Below are 14949 nucleotides of genomic sequence, written 5' to 3'. Positions count from 1 at the left end.
GACAAGATCAGATTTGAATGTGTCCATGATATAATAGCAGATGATGGATTACTTTACATCTTGACACAGAACAAGACGTTGTAGGCCATATAGTGACTTTTTGAATACTTGTTTTCTTCGCTTTAAAACTGACATTTGATTAAATGCCAGAGTTAAAATTCATACTGATGTTCCATTACGTGTTTCCATGTTGTTATAAGGCATTTTACCATTATGAATGAATTTATATTGGTTACAAGAGACCAGATTACACCTAAACTTCCTTGAATTAAAGTCCATATTGCATCCCAGTGTAACTTTCTACAGCTCTTACACCTTTTAGACAGTTTTCAAAATGCAGCAAGTGCAAAGTGGAAGAAGAAAACTGGATGTGGTAATACTGCTGGACCAGAGTGAAAACCCATATAAATGCAAACATGAATGCTTCAGGCCATTCAGCTGAGCAGAATTAGAAAATGTTTGAGGACAGACAGACAAGTCAAATTATTAGAGGATGTTTTTGGTGCATCCATCTTGGCGTTACGGCCCAGCTACAGCTCCAAAACCACCCAGTTTACATAAAGCTGAAACGATCCATGTGCAAAAACAAAACAAATGTTTAACAAAGATGAACAGACATCCCAAGATTCATCTCAATCCTGCATCGAGTCAGTTGGCACGTAGATTGAGTTTCAGTCATTGGCTTATACTGCTGTTTTTGCTTCTTGAAATGTTAAATTCTCCAAGACTGCCATTCCAGAGGGTTTCATATAATGGTCCATTGGCCATTAGTGACTCCTAAAGCTCATCGTTTTGTACCGCAGACCAAACCTCTGTGGTTTGACCCCACTCACCTCTACCCTGTCTCTTCTGCTGGCCGATTTGGCTGTTGGGTGAGTCAGTCAATGATGCTTTTAGTCCGTTTAGAGGGTGGCCAAGATCCGTGAGAATGAGATGATGACAGTGAAAGCGGTCTGGCCCACTCCGAACACCAGAGCTTCAAGAGGAGCCATGTCCTTCCCTGCCACACGGTACACACCTGCTACTGCCGCACCTGAGATAGAAGAAATCAACATCCCAAAAAATAACTAGATAGTAAAGACTGTAGACCAACATTGATGTTAGCTTGAGAGAGTCTAGTCTGAAAGTTTAAAATGGTTTAACAAACTGTAACTGTAAAGCCTGAAACAGTTTAAAGCTTAAAGTTTAAAAGATAGATAGACAGACAGACAGACAGACAGAGATAGATGCTAGAAAATTATTCTGGGTGGTTGTTAGGGTGTTGCTTTGCTATGCAGTTGGTAGGGTGTGGTGGGTTGTTGCTAGGTTGTTGTGGGTGGTTGCTACGGTGTTGCTTTGCAGTTGCTAGGGTGATCTGGGTTGATGCTAGGGTGTTGTTTTGCTATGAGGTTACTAGGGTGCTGCTATGCCGTTGGTAGGGTATTCTGGGTGGTTGCTAGGGTGTTGCTATGCAGTTGTTAGGTTGTTGTGGGGGGTTGCTAGGGTGCTGCTATACAGTTGCTAGGGTATTCTGGGTGGTTGTTAGGGTGTTGCTTTGCTATGAGTTTACTGAGTTGCTGTTATGCGGTTGGTAGGGTATTCTGGGTGGTTACTAAGGTGTTGCTATGCAGTTGCTAGGCAATTTTGGGTGGTTGTTAGGGTGTTGCTTTGCTATGTGGTTACTAGGGTGCTGCTATGCTGTTGGTCGGGTATTCTGGGTCGTTGCTAGATTTTTGCTAGGGTGTTGATATGCAGTTGCTATGCGGTTGCTATGCAGTTGCTAGGGTTTTCTTGGTGGATGCTATGCAGTGGCTATGCAATTGCTAGGGTGTTCTGTGTGATTGCTATGCTATGCCATATATAATTTGTAAAGTTTGCTAAATCTGAAATGTCAAAAACAATCAAATTAATATATAATATGGTACTCACTATGGAATTATACTTCAATTATATACAGTATACAGTAGATACTAAGGGCATTCGGCTGAGCAAAATACCAAGACTGGACAGAAACCGGGTGGTTGATAGGGCATTTCTAGGTGGTCGCTATGGCAATCGGGGTGGTGGTTGTTATTTTGTGTCTCATGTTTATTTGTTCTTTGTTCTAAGGATTTAAGAAGAAACATCTGAAGCAAAGTGGACACATAATATAATATGATACATAATATAATATATACATAATATGACACATAACCTTCAAGAGACCTTCAGGAATAAATGATAAAAATCTTCCCCTGGGAAATCACACGTCTAAAACTGAAATAGAGATGTTTTTTTATGACTGTGGCTGTTGCAAAGTCAACATTAGCTTTAAAGCCTTAAGAGCTTAAAGTCCACTTTTATTTGTAAGTACAGTTTGAATTTCTCTCTGAAGTTCAATTAAGTTGCCAAATGTTTCCCATTGAATTTATACCTAAAAAAAAAAATAGGAAAAGATTTTGTAATATGTTTGTAAATATTGACACTCAGACTAATGCAAAATTCAGCCAAGCATCTTAAAAAGATCAGTAGCAGATACCAGATAAAAAAAAAACAGTCATGATCTAGCTTCTCGTGACTTTTTTTACCTTCTCTCTGACCTTTACAATTAAGCAGGCAACTTGCTGAATACTGGAAACTGGAGTTGATACATAAATGTGGGCGGTCATATGTTAATAAACTCATAGTTGTTTCAAAAATGTTCTAGATGGACTGGGGAGATCTACATAAAACGTCAAACGTTTATTTCACATTTGCAAGAAAATTAAATACAATCAATTTAAAGCAAATATTCAAAGAGTGAATGTGCTTTCAGTGTCCTGTTTGGGTGTGAGTCTTACTAATAGAAAAAAAAAGATTTACGCAAAAGATCTCAGACTGGATAACACTTTAGCCTGGCTCAGTCATTTATGTACCTAAGCAGATATCTGAATTTTATTAAATGTTTTAGTGACATGATTCGGTGTGTTTGTCTAAAAGCCTGTTGTAGGTCAATGTACATACAAGCCGCTGTGTGTGACAGGCACTGTGTGTGTGTCTCTCTCTCTATCTTTCTCTCTCTTTGCAAAATCCATATTAATAATAAAGCAGACCTCTGGGAACGGGCACTACAGTGTGCGGCTATATATACAGTGGGTATAGAAAAGAATCACTCCCCTTTAAAATCATCAAATTTTGTTGCCTTGCAGCCTGAAATGAAGACGGACACAGTTTTTGTTTTATCCAGCTGTATTTACTCAGTGTAACTTATAACATCCAAGTGAAAGATATAACACCAACATGTCAGAAAAAAAAAACAGAATCACTGAGTTGGAAAAAGGATCACCCCCTTGTGTCAGTATTTTGTTGAACCACTTTTTGCTTTAATTACAGCATTTAGTCTGTTGGGATTTGTCTCTTTTTCTACTAACTTTGCACATCTAGACTTTTCAATATTTACCCACTCTTCTTTGCAGAACTGCTTAAGTTCAGTTCAATTTGATGGTGAGTGTTTGTGGACTGCAGTCTTCAAGTCATTCCACAGATTTTCAGTGGGGTTTAAGTCTGGACTCTGACTAGGCCATGCAAGGACATTCACCTTTTTCTCCTTCAAACACTGTGTGTCAGTTTTGCTGTGTGCTTTGGGTCATTGTGATGTTGGAAGGTAAACCTTCTTTCCATTGATAAAGTCTTTGAATTTTTTTTTTGTATCCATCTCCTGACAACTTTATCCCGGAGATCTTTTGACAGTGCCTTACCACCCATAGTTGATTGTTTGCTTCATTTGCACTACCAAAGACTGAAATGCTCCAGGAAAGCTCTTTTCATGCTGAGCTAATCAAAATGAGCACAGCTGATCACTGCTGAAAGTCGAATGGCTTTGTGTGCCATTGAGAAAGTGGTGAGCTACACCTGATTGAGTTTACAAGTCATTTTTAGGAGCAGGGTGATCCTTTTTCTAACTCACTGATTCTTTATTTGCTGGTGTTCTATCTTTCACTTGGATGATATAAGTTGCACTGAGTAAATACAGCTGGATAAAACAAAACCGTGTCTGTCATCATTTCATGCTGCAAAGCAACTATATGTGATTAATTTAAAGGGGGTTGATTATTTTCTATACCCACTGTAAATGGAGCCAAACTCCTTTAGTGCCTGACTGGAGAACAGCTAACAGCTACTTCATTGTCCTTATGCCCTTAAAACATCCATGACATATTACATTATAGTGATGCACTGAAATTTTGGCAACCAAACATATTTGTCCAAAAAAAAATTTCAGTTTCAGTCAAAAAAGTTCTGGAGGGCTGAAATCACTGACCGACACACTGAAGTTTAATTAATGCTTTAAATTAAAATTAAAATAATAAATGTCATTTTTGACACATCTCATCTCTCCCTTTTCACTCCTGGTTACAGCACAAAATAAACATGAATGAACATCAGAAGGTATGCTTAAAGAAACAGTACAACTTATTGAAATGTATCATCGCTCAATCAGTGTTTCAACCACAAAAAGATGTCAAAAACACATTATATTTACCTCAGGAAAGCCAATTAATATCTATAAACTCAGCATTTTGCTAAATATATGCACTATATTACATATGCTTTTACTTCACCTGTGGTCTTCATTACTTAATGTATGTTGGAATAAATCTGTCATAAAAAAACAAGTTTTTAATACAGCCACTGTTTAAATGTTTGTATTTTAACAATATATCATTAAAAAGCTGCATACATTTTTATATACAACTTAGTTTTATTTGAGTGCTGATTATTAAATAAATTTTATTTTCCGTTTTCAGCTAAATGAAAACTTTAATTTTGGTGCACAACTTTGGTACATTACTAATTATAATGCATTTTATTAGTCACAAAAAAATCAGTCGTATAAAAATATAATTTTCACTAAAATACTCTAAACTCCTTGGCAACTGCCTAGCAATCTCCCAGAACACACTAGCATCATGCACGAGCAAACATCACTCACTTTTACTTCAGAAAATGTAAAAATCTAGTTGGAAAATAAATATTTCTTAGCCTAACTGTGCCAGCAGAAAAAGTGTTTTCAGAATTGAGAAAACAATCTGATTGAAGATTACGGACACAAAACTGTGCATTAATGAATCATGCACAAAATGACCAGGGACATTTAATAATATCGATGTCATATTGTGTTTAAGAACATGCACACTTATTTCTAAAATCGTCCTGACCACAAAGGTTGATAAGAAAAGCAGAAGTGTGCGAATACTGACTGGTGATGGCCCCGCCGGTGAGAGAAGCCAGGAACCCCACGCTGATGAGCACCACTGTGATGAGCCGTCCTCTCTTGTGACGCTGCAGTGTCACACACATCAACAGACCCACAGCACTGTGAACGAACAGAGACGAGAATAGACACCACAGGAACACCCAGTACCACATTTCTGCAGAGACAAAACACACAGACACAGAGACAGAGACAACAAACCGGTTAGAAAGTTAGCTGGTTTCCAAAAAATGCAAATGAGCAGCATTTCTTTCAGGAAGCATATTCATGAATGTCAGCTTCATGTTTCATTCAGCAAGTGGCAGCCAGTCTGAGTGAAAAATGTTTGCATTTTACTCTAATATTGTGTAAAACAGTTACTGATGATTCACACTGGAAATGGATGGTGAAGCACAGTAAACACTCAGCATTCTGCAAAAGTAGCATTATAGAATGCCATTCTGATCCAAAATCGTGGAAATCATTCATAGTTATGATTTTCTGTCGCTGTCAAATCAACTTATAACAAAATAAAAACACATTCTTGTTCTTGCATGTTCTTATTTCTTAAAAAACAAAAACAACTTCTGCTTTCATGAGCGAAGAGGAACTGTTTTTTGAAGAACCTCTGTTATAGGAACACTAACAAACCAGACCAGTTCAAAATTAGGTACACCGTTCATATACTAATTTATTAAAATTAACAGACTGCAACCTTTTTTGTTATAAGGTCATATTAATCTGTCATTAGTTTGAATTACTTTTCAAGTGCCTTTTAACCTCAAAATATGAAAAGCCATTGTTATTTTGATTGTACACAGATTACGACTGTCAGTTGTGATGACATTTTCACCACAGTCAGCAATTTTTCCACTAATATACTGTATGCAGCACAACTGTTAACCTCAATAATAAGAAATTCTGAATACTAAGAATGATTTCTGAAGGATCATGTGACACCGAAGACTGGAGTAATGGTGCTGAAATTCAGCTTCGCATCACAGCATGCAGTTATTTTAATTTGTAATAATATTTATTACTGGTTTTACTGTAATTATAATAATGAAGCCTTGGTGAGCATAAAAGACATTCAAAAACATTAAAACATCTTACTGACCCCAATGTTTTGAACAGTAGCAATGAAGCAATGAAAAATCAAGGTAAATGTCATCTGTGAGCAATGTGTCATTTTCAATCAAGCTGTAATTTTGTCCAATTATTGAAAAAGCATGAAAATATATGTCATTGTGTACGTTTTGGATACATAGATGCTGGTAATGAAATTAACCATAGCAAGACAAAAGAATGAGTCAGTCCAAAAATGTGTCAAATGTCATTTCCAAATCATAATTCTATTAAACAATTTCACATGTGGTGCACATGATATGGCTAAAAATGGCAGAATTCTGTATGGATATGCACTCTTGGAACAAATTAAATAAATGAAAACTGTATTAAAGTCAGCATGACCAAATATACCCATATTTAAAGAAATACTCCTGAGAATCTCGAGTCAGAACACATCGTAACAGAGCAGAACATACCGTACTTATAACAGTGAAGCTCAAAAAACTCTTCCACTGTCTCCAACATTGCTTTCTCACAAACTCTCTCTTCTACTTTCATTTACTCTCTCTCTTTCACACTCCGTTCACCATGAGCTTGGAGACTGTTATTATTGAAGTGTCTTGTCCACACAGCTCTGAGGGGAATAAATGGGCAGTTTGGCTCCACTGATAAACCCAGAGAGAGAATGAGTCGGCTCTGAAGCCTTCCAGAAGAATCTAAGACATGGACGAGCATCTTAGCTCAACAACAAAACTGATTATCAAACTGCTGTTGTCATGAACTCTGGGAAATGCAGCTCCACATAAATGAGAAATGCTTGAGAAACCACACGCTCAGGCAGAAATACTGCTGACAGCTGTAATTTAACATGTCAAAGCGAACGCGTCAAATAACGAACTGCATATTTGCACATGCAACGCTGGATAGTGCTGATTAGAGCTTTTGTTTACCCTGAAGCATGAAGAGACATTATGCCATTAAAACCTTAGGATGTGTACATTTGTAAATTCAACATATATATATATATATATATATATATATATACTTTTTATATATACATTATCTATACACACATTATTAAGTCTCTTATGTGCATATATATATATATATATATATAAAGTAAAATTGTGAAATATTATTAAAATTTAAATGACTATTTATTTTCTATTTTATTTCACTATATTTCAAAATGTAATTGATTCTTGTGATGCAAAGCTGAATTTTCAGCATCATTATTCCAGTCTTCAGTGTCACATGATCCTTCAGAAATCATTGTAATCATTGAAATCATTGCTGATTTGCTGCTTAAGAAATATTTCTTATTATCAAAGTTGAAAACAGATTTTACTGTTTCAAAATTTATAATTTATAAGAAATGTTTCTTGAGCAGCAAATCAGCATATTACAATGATTTCTGACGAATCATAAGACACTGAAGACTGGAGTCATGGCTGCTGAAAATTCAGATTTTCATTACAGGAATAAATTACATTTGAAAACATACTGAAAAAGAAAACAGTCATTTTATGTTGTAATAATATTTGGCTGTTTTTACAGTCATTTTGATCAAATAAAGCACCTTGATCAGCATAGGAGCGTCACCTATATGTAATGACACCTATGCCTCAGTAAACCAAACTAAACACTAACACACAAACACAATGTATTGATTAAGCTATTAGCTGCCACTCACATGAGAAGTGAGACGTAACTTCCAGACAGAGAGGCATTTGTGCTTGAAGTCAGTAAACTGTACATACACGTGCACACACACACACACACACATCAATATAAACAGACTAACAACAGCAACACAGAGAGATGTCCATCAAACTGTGTTATCAGTAAACTGAGGCAGACGGACACAAAAGCCTCAGAGCCATGCTGTGCCAGGAATGAGGTGGCACTGCCTACTGCCTCAGCCAAACAAAAAGCACAGATAACACACAAATACTGGACAACAGACACTCGAGCACTGAGATGCAGGAAGAGAGACAAGTTAGGACAAATGAACTGGAAGAGAGAGGCTGAGAAAGACTTTAGCACAGAAGAGTAAAACTGAAGCAAAGAGATTCAGGAACACAGACAGACAGATGAAAAGCATTCCTTCAATGTAGGCTACTACTGACCCACATTATATAGAGAGACACTTAGTCGTTATTTGAACGCTCACACAGACTCATATTTTACCTACTAAAGGATAGAAGGTAAGGAAAAAGTGCTCTTCACTACTCCCATAGTGTATGATTGAAGGAAAACATTTTTTTTATTGAACATTGATGAAGCACCATATTTTGTGTGAAAATAAATCATAAACATGATTTGTTTTGCTTAAAAATCTTATAAATGACAGATAAACCTAGTATTGATACAAATACTTCAGCTAAAGTAATACTGTACGTTTTACATAATGTGTACAGTTTCTACTTGTGCAAAACAATCAATTCAGCAAAGTTTATACTATTTTCTGTTTATTTTTGATCATCTTTTGATCATTTATTCTTGAAGCAGATACCCTAATCATTTAATATGGTTTTAATACATATGATGATATGATTCCCTTACGAAAGGGAACTCAGCGCTGCGTCCTCTAGAGGGCGCTAGGGGAACGCCTCCAGCGTGACCGGTGTCTGAAGCATGAATGAAAAAACGACAATGAACTTGACATTGGCAGGCGGAAGCCTATGACGTAAGCAAATGAGCGACTGCGGGTATAAAAGGAGCACCTGTGGAATACGTCATCCTCTTTTTTGTCTTCAGGGATCCTTGTTTCTGGAGTGTGATTTGGTAAAAACCTGCCCCGCGTATGATGAGCTGTTGGAGGTTATGGATCGCGCCACTGCGAGGTTAGATCTGCAGTGGAGGCACGAGAAAGGGGAAATTGTTCGTGGCAGATTTGATGAGCGATTTCTTTCTGGACATAACAGCCCAGCTCCCGTGAGCCTCCCATTCCTTCCAGATATCCATATTGAGATCAAGAAGGCATGGGATAAACCATATTCAGCCCGCATCCATCAGTACCAGCATAATTCTAATTATGTTAACATCGAGGGGATGCGTGCTCTCGGTTTAAGAGAGTCATTCTGCTGAAGCCTCCACTTTGCATAGCTCCGCTTAGGCAGTATTAATGTGTAGGCTCTTGAGCCTCACTAACTGCCCCTGGCGTTGAGTGTAGCCAGGTCTCCTCTCATTCTAGAGAGTCGTTATGCTGAGACCTTCCACTCTTAGAGTTCCGACTTTGGTAGGTGAGCTAGTCTACGACGCTGGCGAGTTTTTGAGCCTGCCTGTAGAGGTTTGTGGCTCGTGTCCTGGCAAAAGCGATTTGGGTGGGGCAGGGATGGTGTTCCTTGGGTCCTTGACTTAAGTTCCCTTTCGAAAGGGAACGTCTCAGGTTACGCATGTAACCATGGTCCCTGAGAACAGGGAACGAGACGCTGCGTCTCATTGCCATGCTTCGGGCGTCATACCTGTGCCTCCTCAGACAAAAAAGAGGATGACGTATTCCACAGGTGCTCCTTTTATACCCGCAGTCGCTCATTTGCTTATGTCATAGGCTTCTGCCTGCCAATGTCAAGTTCATTGTCGTTTTTTCATTCATGCTTCAGACACCGGTCACGCTGGAGGCGTTCCCCTAGCGCCCTCTAGAGGACGCAGCGTCTCGTTCCCTGTTCTCAGGGAACCATGGTTACATGCATAACCTGAGATGTTTTATCATAAGATATGATTAATATCATATTTTAACTATGATGGTTTCATAATAAATATGGTGATTCTCTAAGTTGGACACCCATCTTAATAAATGATATTAATCATCTGATTTTTATTTTTTTTATCCCAAATATCATACTTTTACATATTCTTCAGTCACTAAAAAAAAAAAAAAATAAAAATATTAACAAGTCGTTTGTCTCAAAATATATTCATAGTAATTTTGTTGGTTCTTACTTGCTACATAAATCTATAACATTTTAAAAAACAATAAATATTAGATCAAATTAGCACAGAATTGTGCTTGCGATTGCATCAAGGATCAGCTAAATGGACCAGACAAAATTCATTAATTCAAACTGTTTACAGTTATATAACAACATAGATCATCAGGCTATATTTTGAAGTCATATTGTTGAAAAAAAAAAAGGGATGGGTTCAATGTAAAGCATTCGGCATGTAAAAGGCCTCTTTAAACACCCTGGGTGCTGGTCGTGTCAACAAAGCAATTTCCGAAGTGACAAAAAAACCTCTTTTGTCAAGCTGTCAACGGTCACAGTGAGAAACAATGTTCTTCAGAATCAGCATATAATGATGTACAGCACATACAAACAGCCAAACCTCTTATTCCAATTTAGCAAAATACAAATAAACAAACCCACCATCATCAAGTACTGTCTAACTCTGTGGTGAACCACAATAAACAGGACAGAATTACAAAAAAAACAAGATGCTAATTGAGATAAAGATCACCAAATGAGAAGTAGCAACGTCACAGATCTCTACCAATAATACACTGTAGTTAAAGCATTGTTTTCAAGACAGTGTAAAGTTTCTACTTCTGCAAAGGAAACTCTGCCACTGAATATTAAGATATCAGAGTGACTTATTATTATTAGCAGTGTCTGTCAGATGATAAAACGCCAACAAAAAAAAAAAACACAGACTAGAGACCTTTAGCAACAACCCTTTTAAACAGTCACAACCCCTTGTGATAGCAAGTCTTTCTCAGGAAAGCACAACTCAAATTTTCTTCAGAAATATATATTCTTGTAATATACACTTCCATGAAATAAATACTTCTATTCAGCAAGGATGAGTTAAATTGATCAAATGTGACAGTAAAAACAATTATAATATTACAAAAGACTTGTTTTTCAAATAAATGCTGCTCTTTAGAACTTTCTATTCATCAAATAACCCAGAAAATCATGGTTTCGTATTATTTTTTTTATCCCAAATATCATACTTTTACATATTCTTCAGTCACTAAAAAAAAAAAAAAATAAAAATATTAACAAGTCGTTTGTCTCAAAATATATTCATAGTAATTTTGTTGGTTCTTACTTGCTACATAAATCTATAACATTTTAAAAAACAATAAATATTAGATCAAATTAGCACAGAATTGTGCTTGCGATTGCATCAAGGATCAGCTAAATGGACCAGACAAAATTCATTAATTCAAACTGTTTACAGTTATATAACAACATAGATCATCAGGCTATATTTTGAAGTCATATTGTTGAAAAAAAAAAAGGGATGGGTTCAATGTAAAGCATTCGGCATGTAAAAGGCCTCTTTAAACACCCTGGGTGCTGGTCGTGTCAACAAAGCAATTTCCGAAGTGACAAAAAAACCTCTTTTGTCAAGCTGTCAACGGTCACAGTGAGAAACAATGTTCTTCAGAATCAGCATATAATGATGTACAGCACATACAAACAGCCAAACCTCTTATTCCAATTTAGCAAAATACAAATAAACAAACCCACCATCATCAAGTACTGTCTAACTCTGTGGTGAACCACAATAAACAGGACAGAATTACAAAAAAAACAAGATGCTAATTGAGATAAAGATCACCAAATGAGAAGTAGCAACGTCACAGATCTCTACCAATAATACACTGTAGTTAAAGCATTGTTTTCAAGACAGTGTAAAGTTTCTACTTCTGCAAAGGAAACTCTGCCACTGAATATTAAGATATCAGAGTGACTTATTATTATTAGCAGTGTCTGTCAGATGATAAAACGCCAACAAAAAAAAAAAACACAGACTAGAGACCTTTAGCAACAACCCTTTTAAACAGTCACAACCCCTTGTGATAGCAAGTCTTTCTCAGGAAAGCACAACTCAAATTTTCTTCAGAAATATATATTCTTGTAATATACACTTCCATGAAATAAATACTTCTATTCAGCAAGGATGAGTTAAATTGATCAAATGTGACAGTAAAAACAATTATAATATTACAAAAGACTTGTTTTTCAAATAAATGCTGCTCTTTAGAACTTTCTATTCATCAAATAACCCAGAAAATCATGGTTTCGTAAAAAAAATAAATAAAGCTAACTTTTTTCAACATTGATAAAAAGAAATGTTTCTTGAGCAGCACATCATCATATTAAAATGATTTCTGAAGAATCATGCACTGAAGACTGGAGTAATGATGCTGAAAATTCAGCTTTGCATCACAGAAATAAATTAAAATATATTCAATAATCTCACTTTTATAACCCAGACAAACCGAAGTTTCTAAGAATGCACTGTTCACCCAAAGGCAGAAACAACTGCTAGCATACAGACGTCTGTCTCCTCTCTAAACAAGGAAATGAAATGACTAAACATGCTTGTTCCACTGACCAAAACAGGAAACGCCACTAACTTTCCTCCCGAGTGGGAGTTTGTCATAATCTTTCTGCATTCTCTTTGAGTCGCTGTGCTTCTGCACCTGTGCTGTTCCTTCACATCATCACAAAGAGAGAGGTCTACTGCATAAGAGCCCTCTGAGCACAGCTGTCTCTGTCAGCGGCGGGGGCTTTTGAGGTGGATGTTCTGATTGATGGTCTGTTCTGATGGGGGATTGAAGCCACAGCTGATGTGCAACCTCATCTTATCATGTATAATCTCACTTTTATAACCCAGACAAACCGAAGTTTCTAAGAATGCACTGTTCACCCAAAGGCAGAAACAACTGCTAACATACAAACGTCTGTCTCCTCTCTAAACAAGGAAATGAAATGACTAAACATGCTTGTTCCACTGACCAAAACAGGAAACGCCACTAACTTTCCTCCCGAGTGGGAGTTTGTCATAATCTTTCTGCATTCTCTTTGAGTCGATGTGCTTCTGCACCTGTGCTGTTCCTTCGCATCATCACAAAGAGAGAGGTCTACTGCATAAGAGCCCTCTGAGCACAGCTGTCTCTGTCAGCGGCGGGGGCTTTTGAGGTGGATGTTCTGATTGATGGTCTGTTCTGATGGGGGATTGAAGCCACAGCTGATGTGCAACCTCATCTTATCATGTTCTCCTGCCAAAAATTAATATTCCATCATTGTTTACTCACCCTTTATATCTTTCCAAACCAGTATGCAGTTGCACAAATAAATGTGTGGTACCTCTTTGGAGCTTGACTGTCGTGGTCACTCTGAATGCTTTTATTTAGAGAAGCGTTACAAAGAACGCTTTGTATTTCTAGATGAAACGAAAATAGCATATTGCTTTGGAATGACAATGAGGGAGAGTAATGGTTAGTTTTTGGGGGGTTTTTTCACGCTACCTGTCCTACAAGTTGCATCATGTGTTGCGTCATGCCAGATGTCCACGATATTGCATAAATTATAATCTGGCCAAATCTCGGAAATGAAAGGGCTTGTCATGTGCCTTACGCACTGTAAAACTGGCCTATACTTGTTCCCTACAAATGCTTCATGGGGACTTCCAGTAACATCTGCTTACTTGTGGTCTGGCTGTTATATTATATCACATTGTTCACTACAGTAATTTTTTCCAGTGTTTCAGTGCTTCTAAACTGGTTTTGATGCAGGACCCAGATTTTACATCATGTGACCTAACACAATACCAAAATATTTGTAAATGCTATAGTGAACTGCATAAGACCAGCAAAATTACATTAAATGTCAAACATAATATTGCATATATTGCATTACTATAATGAACTGCATAAGACCAGCAAAATTACCACCAGCATCAAATATGTCATACTAAACATTTTATAGCACCTTGTCACACATATAGAGCTTTTATATGTGTGTGTGTGTGTTATACTATTTGTTAGAGAGAGAGAGGTATCCAAGACAAACAAATCAATCAATTGTTTAATAGCATCCGTTTCATACATGCACAAAAAATTGCAACACATTAAAAGAAAAAAAAATATTATTGCTGTAGTTGTTCATACAATTATGGGTGAAGCTAGCTTATTTGGACCCTTAAAAAGGAAATGAACTATACTTTGGGCGATATGGGGCAGTTTTTCCATACCAGGTTACACCCTTGACATTGAATAGATGTTTTTACACGGTATTGGTGTTGACTAACAGCCAGACTAACACAGAGTAAGCACACAATCTACAAGGCAAAAAACTGTATAATGCTGCACAAAAGAAGCCCACGAGCATGGTATCATGTGGAGACCAATATGGTGATGGTAATTACTAACGATTACTCCACTACTCAAGTGGAGAGCCGCCAGAAACAATGCAATGACTCAAGATTTACTAAAGATTAATGAGTGGCACGATGCTTTTCAAAGGTTCACATCAGACTGGCTGCATGCATTAGTGCACTAGTGCAGTGCAGTTCACAGTCAGGTGTATGAGCAACTATTGTTGTTACTGTAAGAAAATACTATAGTAATACAAATGACAAAAAAGTAAATTGGTAATAGGCCTGGGCGATAAAACGGTATCGATATTTATCGACGGTACACCTTCTTCGATAACGATATAAACAATTTTCGATATAGTGCAGGATATAGGCACGTGATATGAGTGACGCAGACAGCACACACAAACACATGCTGAAATGAGTGCTGTGCCTGCCTGTGATGAGTAATGTAGAGTCGTGCATTAATTTGAGTGGTGACAGATATTATGGAAGTGGCTTGATGGAGCGCAGGAGATGCAGACAGGGGCGATTCTAGGATTTTCATTTTAGGGGGGCTCAGCCCCCAATGAGGG

General features: G+C 37.2%; 1 protein-coding gene across 1 annotated transcript in view; it reads right to left on the bottom strand.

The window, feature by feature from the left end:
* Positions 1–459: 459 nt before the first annotated feature.
* The window catches only part of LOC107738955 (transmembrane protein 170B-like), an 18080-nt gene continuing 3590 nt past the window's right edge, over positions 460–14949 (bottom strand). The window contains exons 2-3 of the mRNA XM_016550885.1: positions 5199–5369; positions 460–1033 (exon numbers count right to left, since the gene is read on the bottom strand). Coding sequence (XP_016406371.1) covers positions 903–1033; positions 5199–5369 — 302 coding nt within the window. The 3' untranslated portion in view covers positions 460–902. The remainder of the gene's footprint in view (positions 1034–5198; positions 5370–14949) is intronic.

This window comes from Sinocyclocheilus rhinocerous, unplaced genomic scaffold (genome assembly GCF_001515625.1).
Source record: "Sinocyclocheilus rhinocerous isolate Xijiao unplaced genomic scaffold, SAMN03320098_v1.1 scaffold2812, whole genome shotgun sequence".
NCBI lineage: Eukaryota > Metazoa > Chordata > Actinopteri > Cypriniformes > Cyprinidae > Sinocyclocheilus > Sinocyclocheilus rhinocerous.
This window is presented reverse-complemented; position numbering and strand designations above follow the sequence as displayed.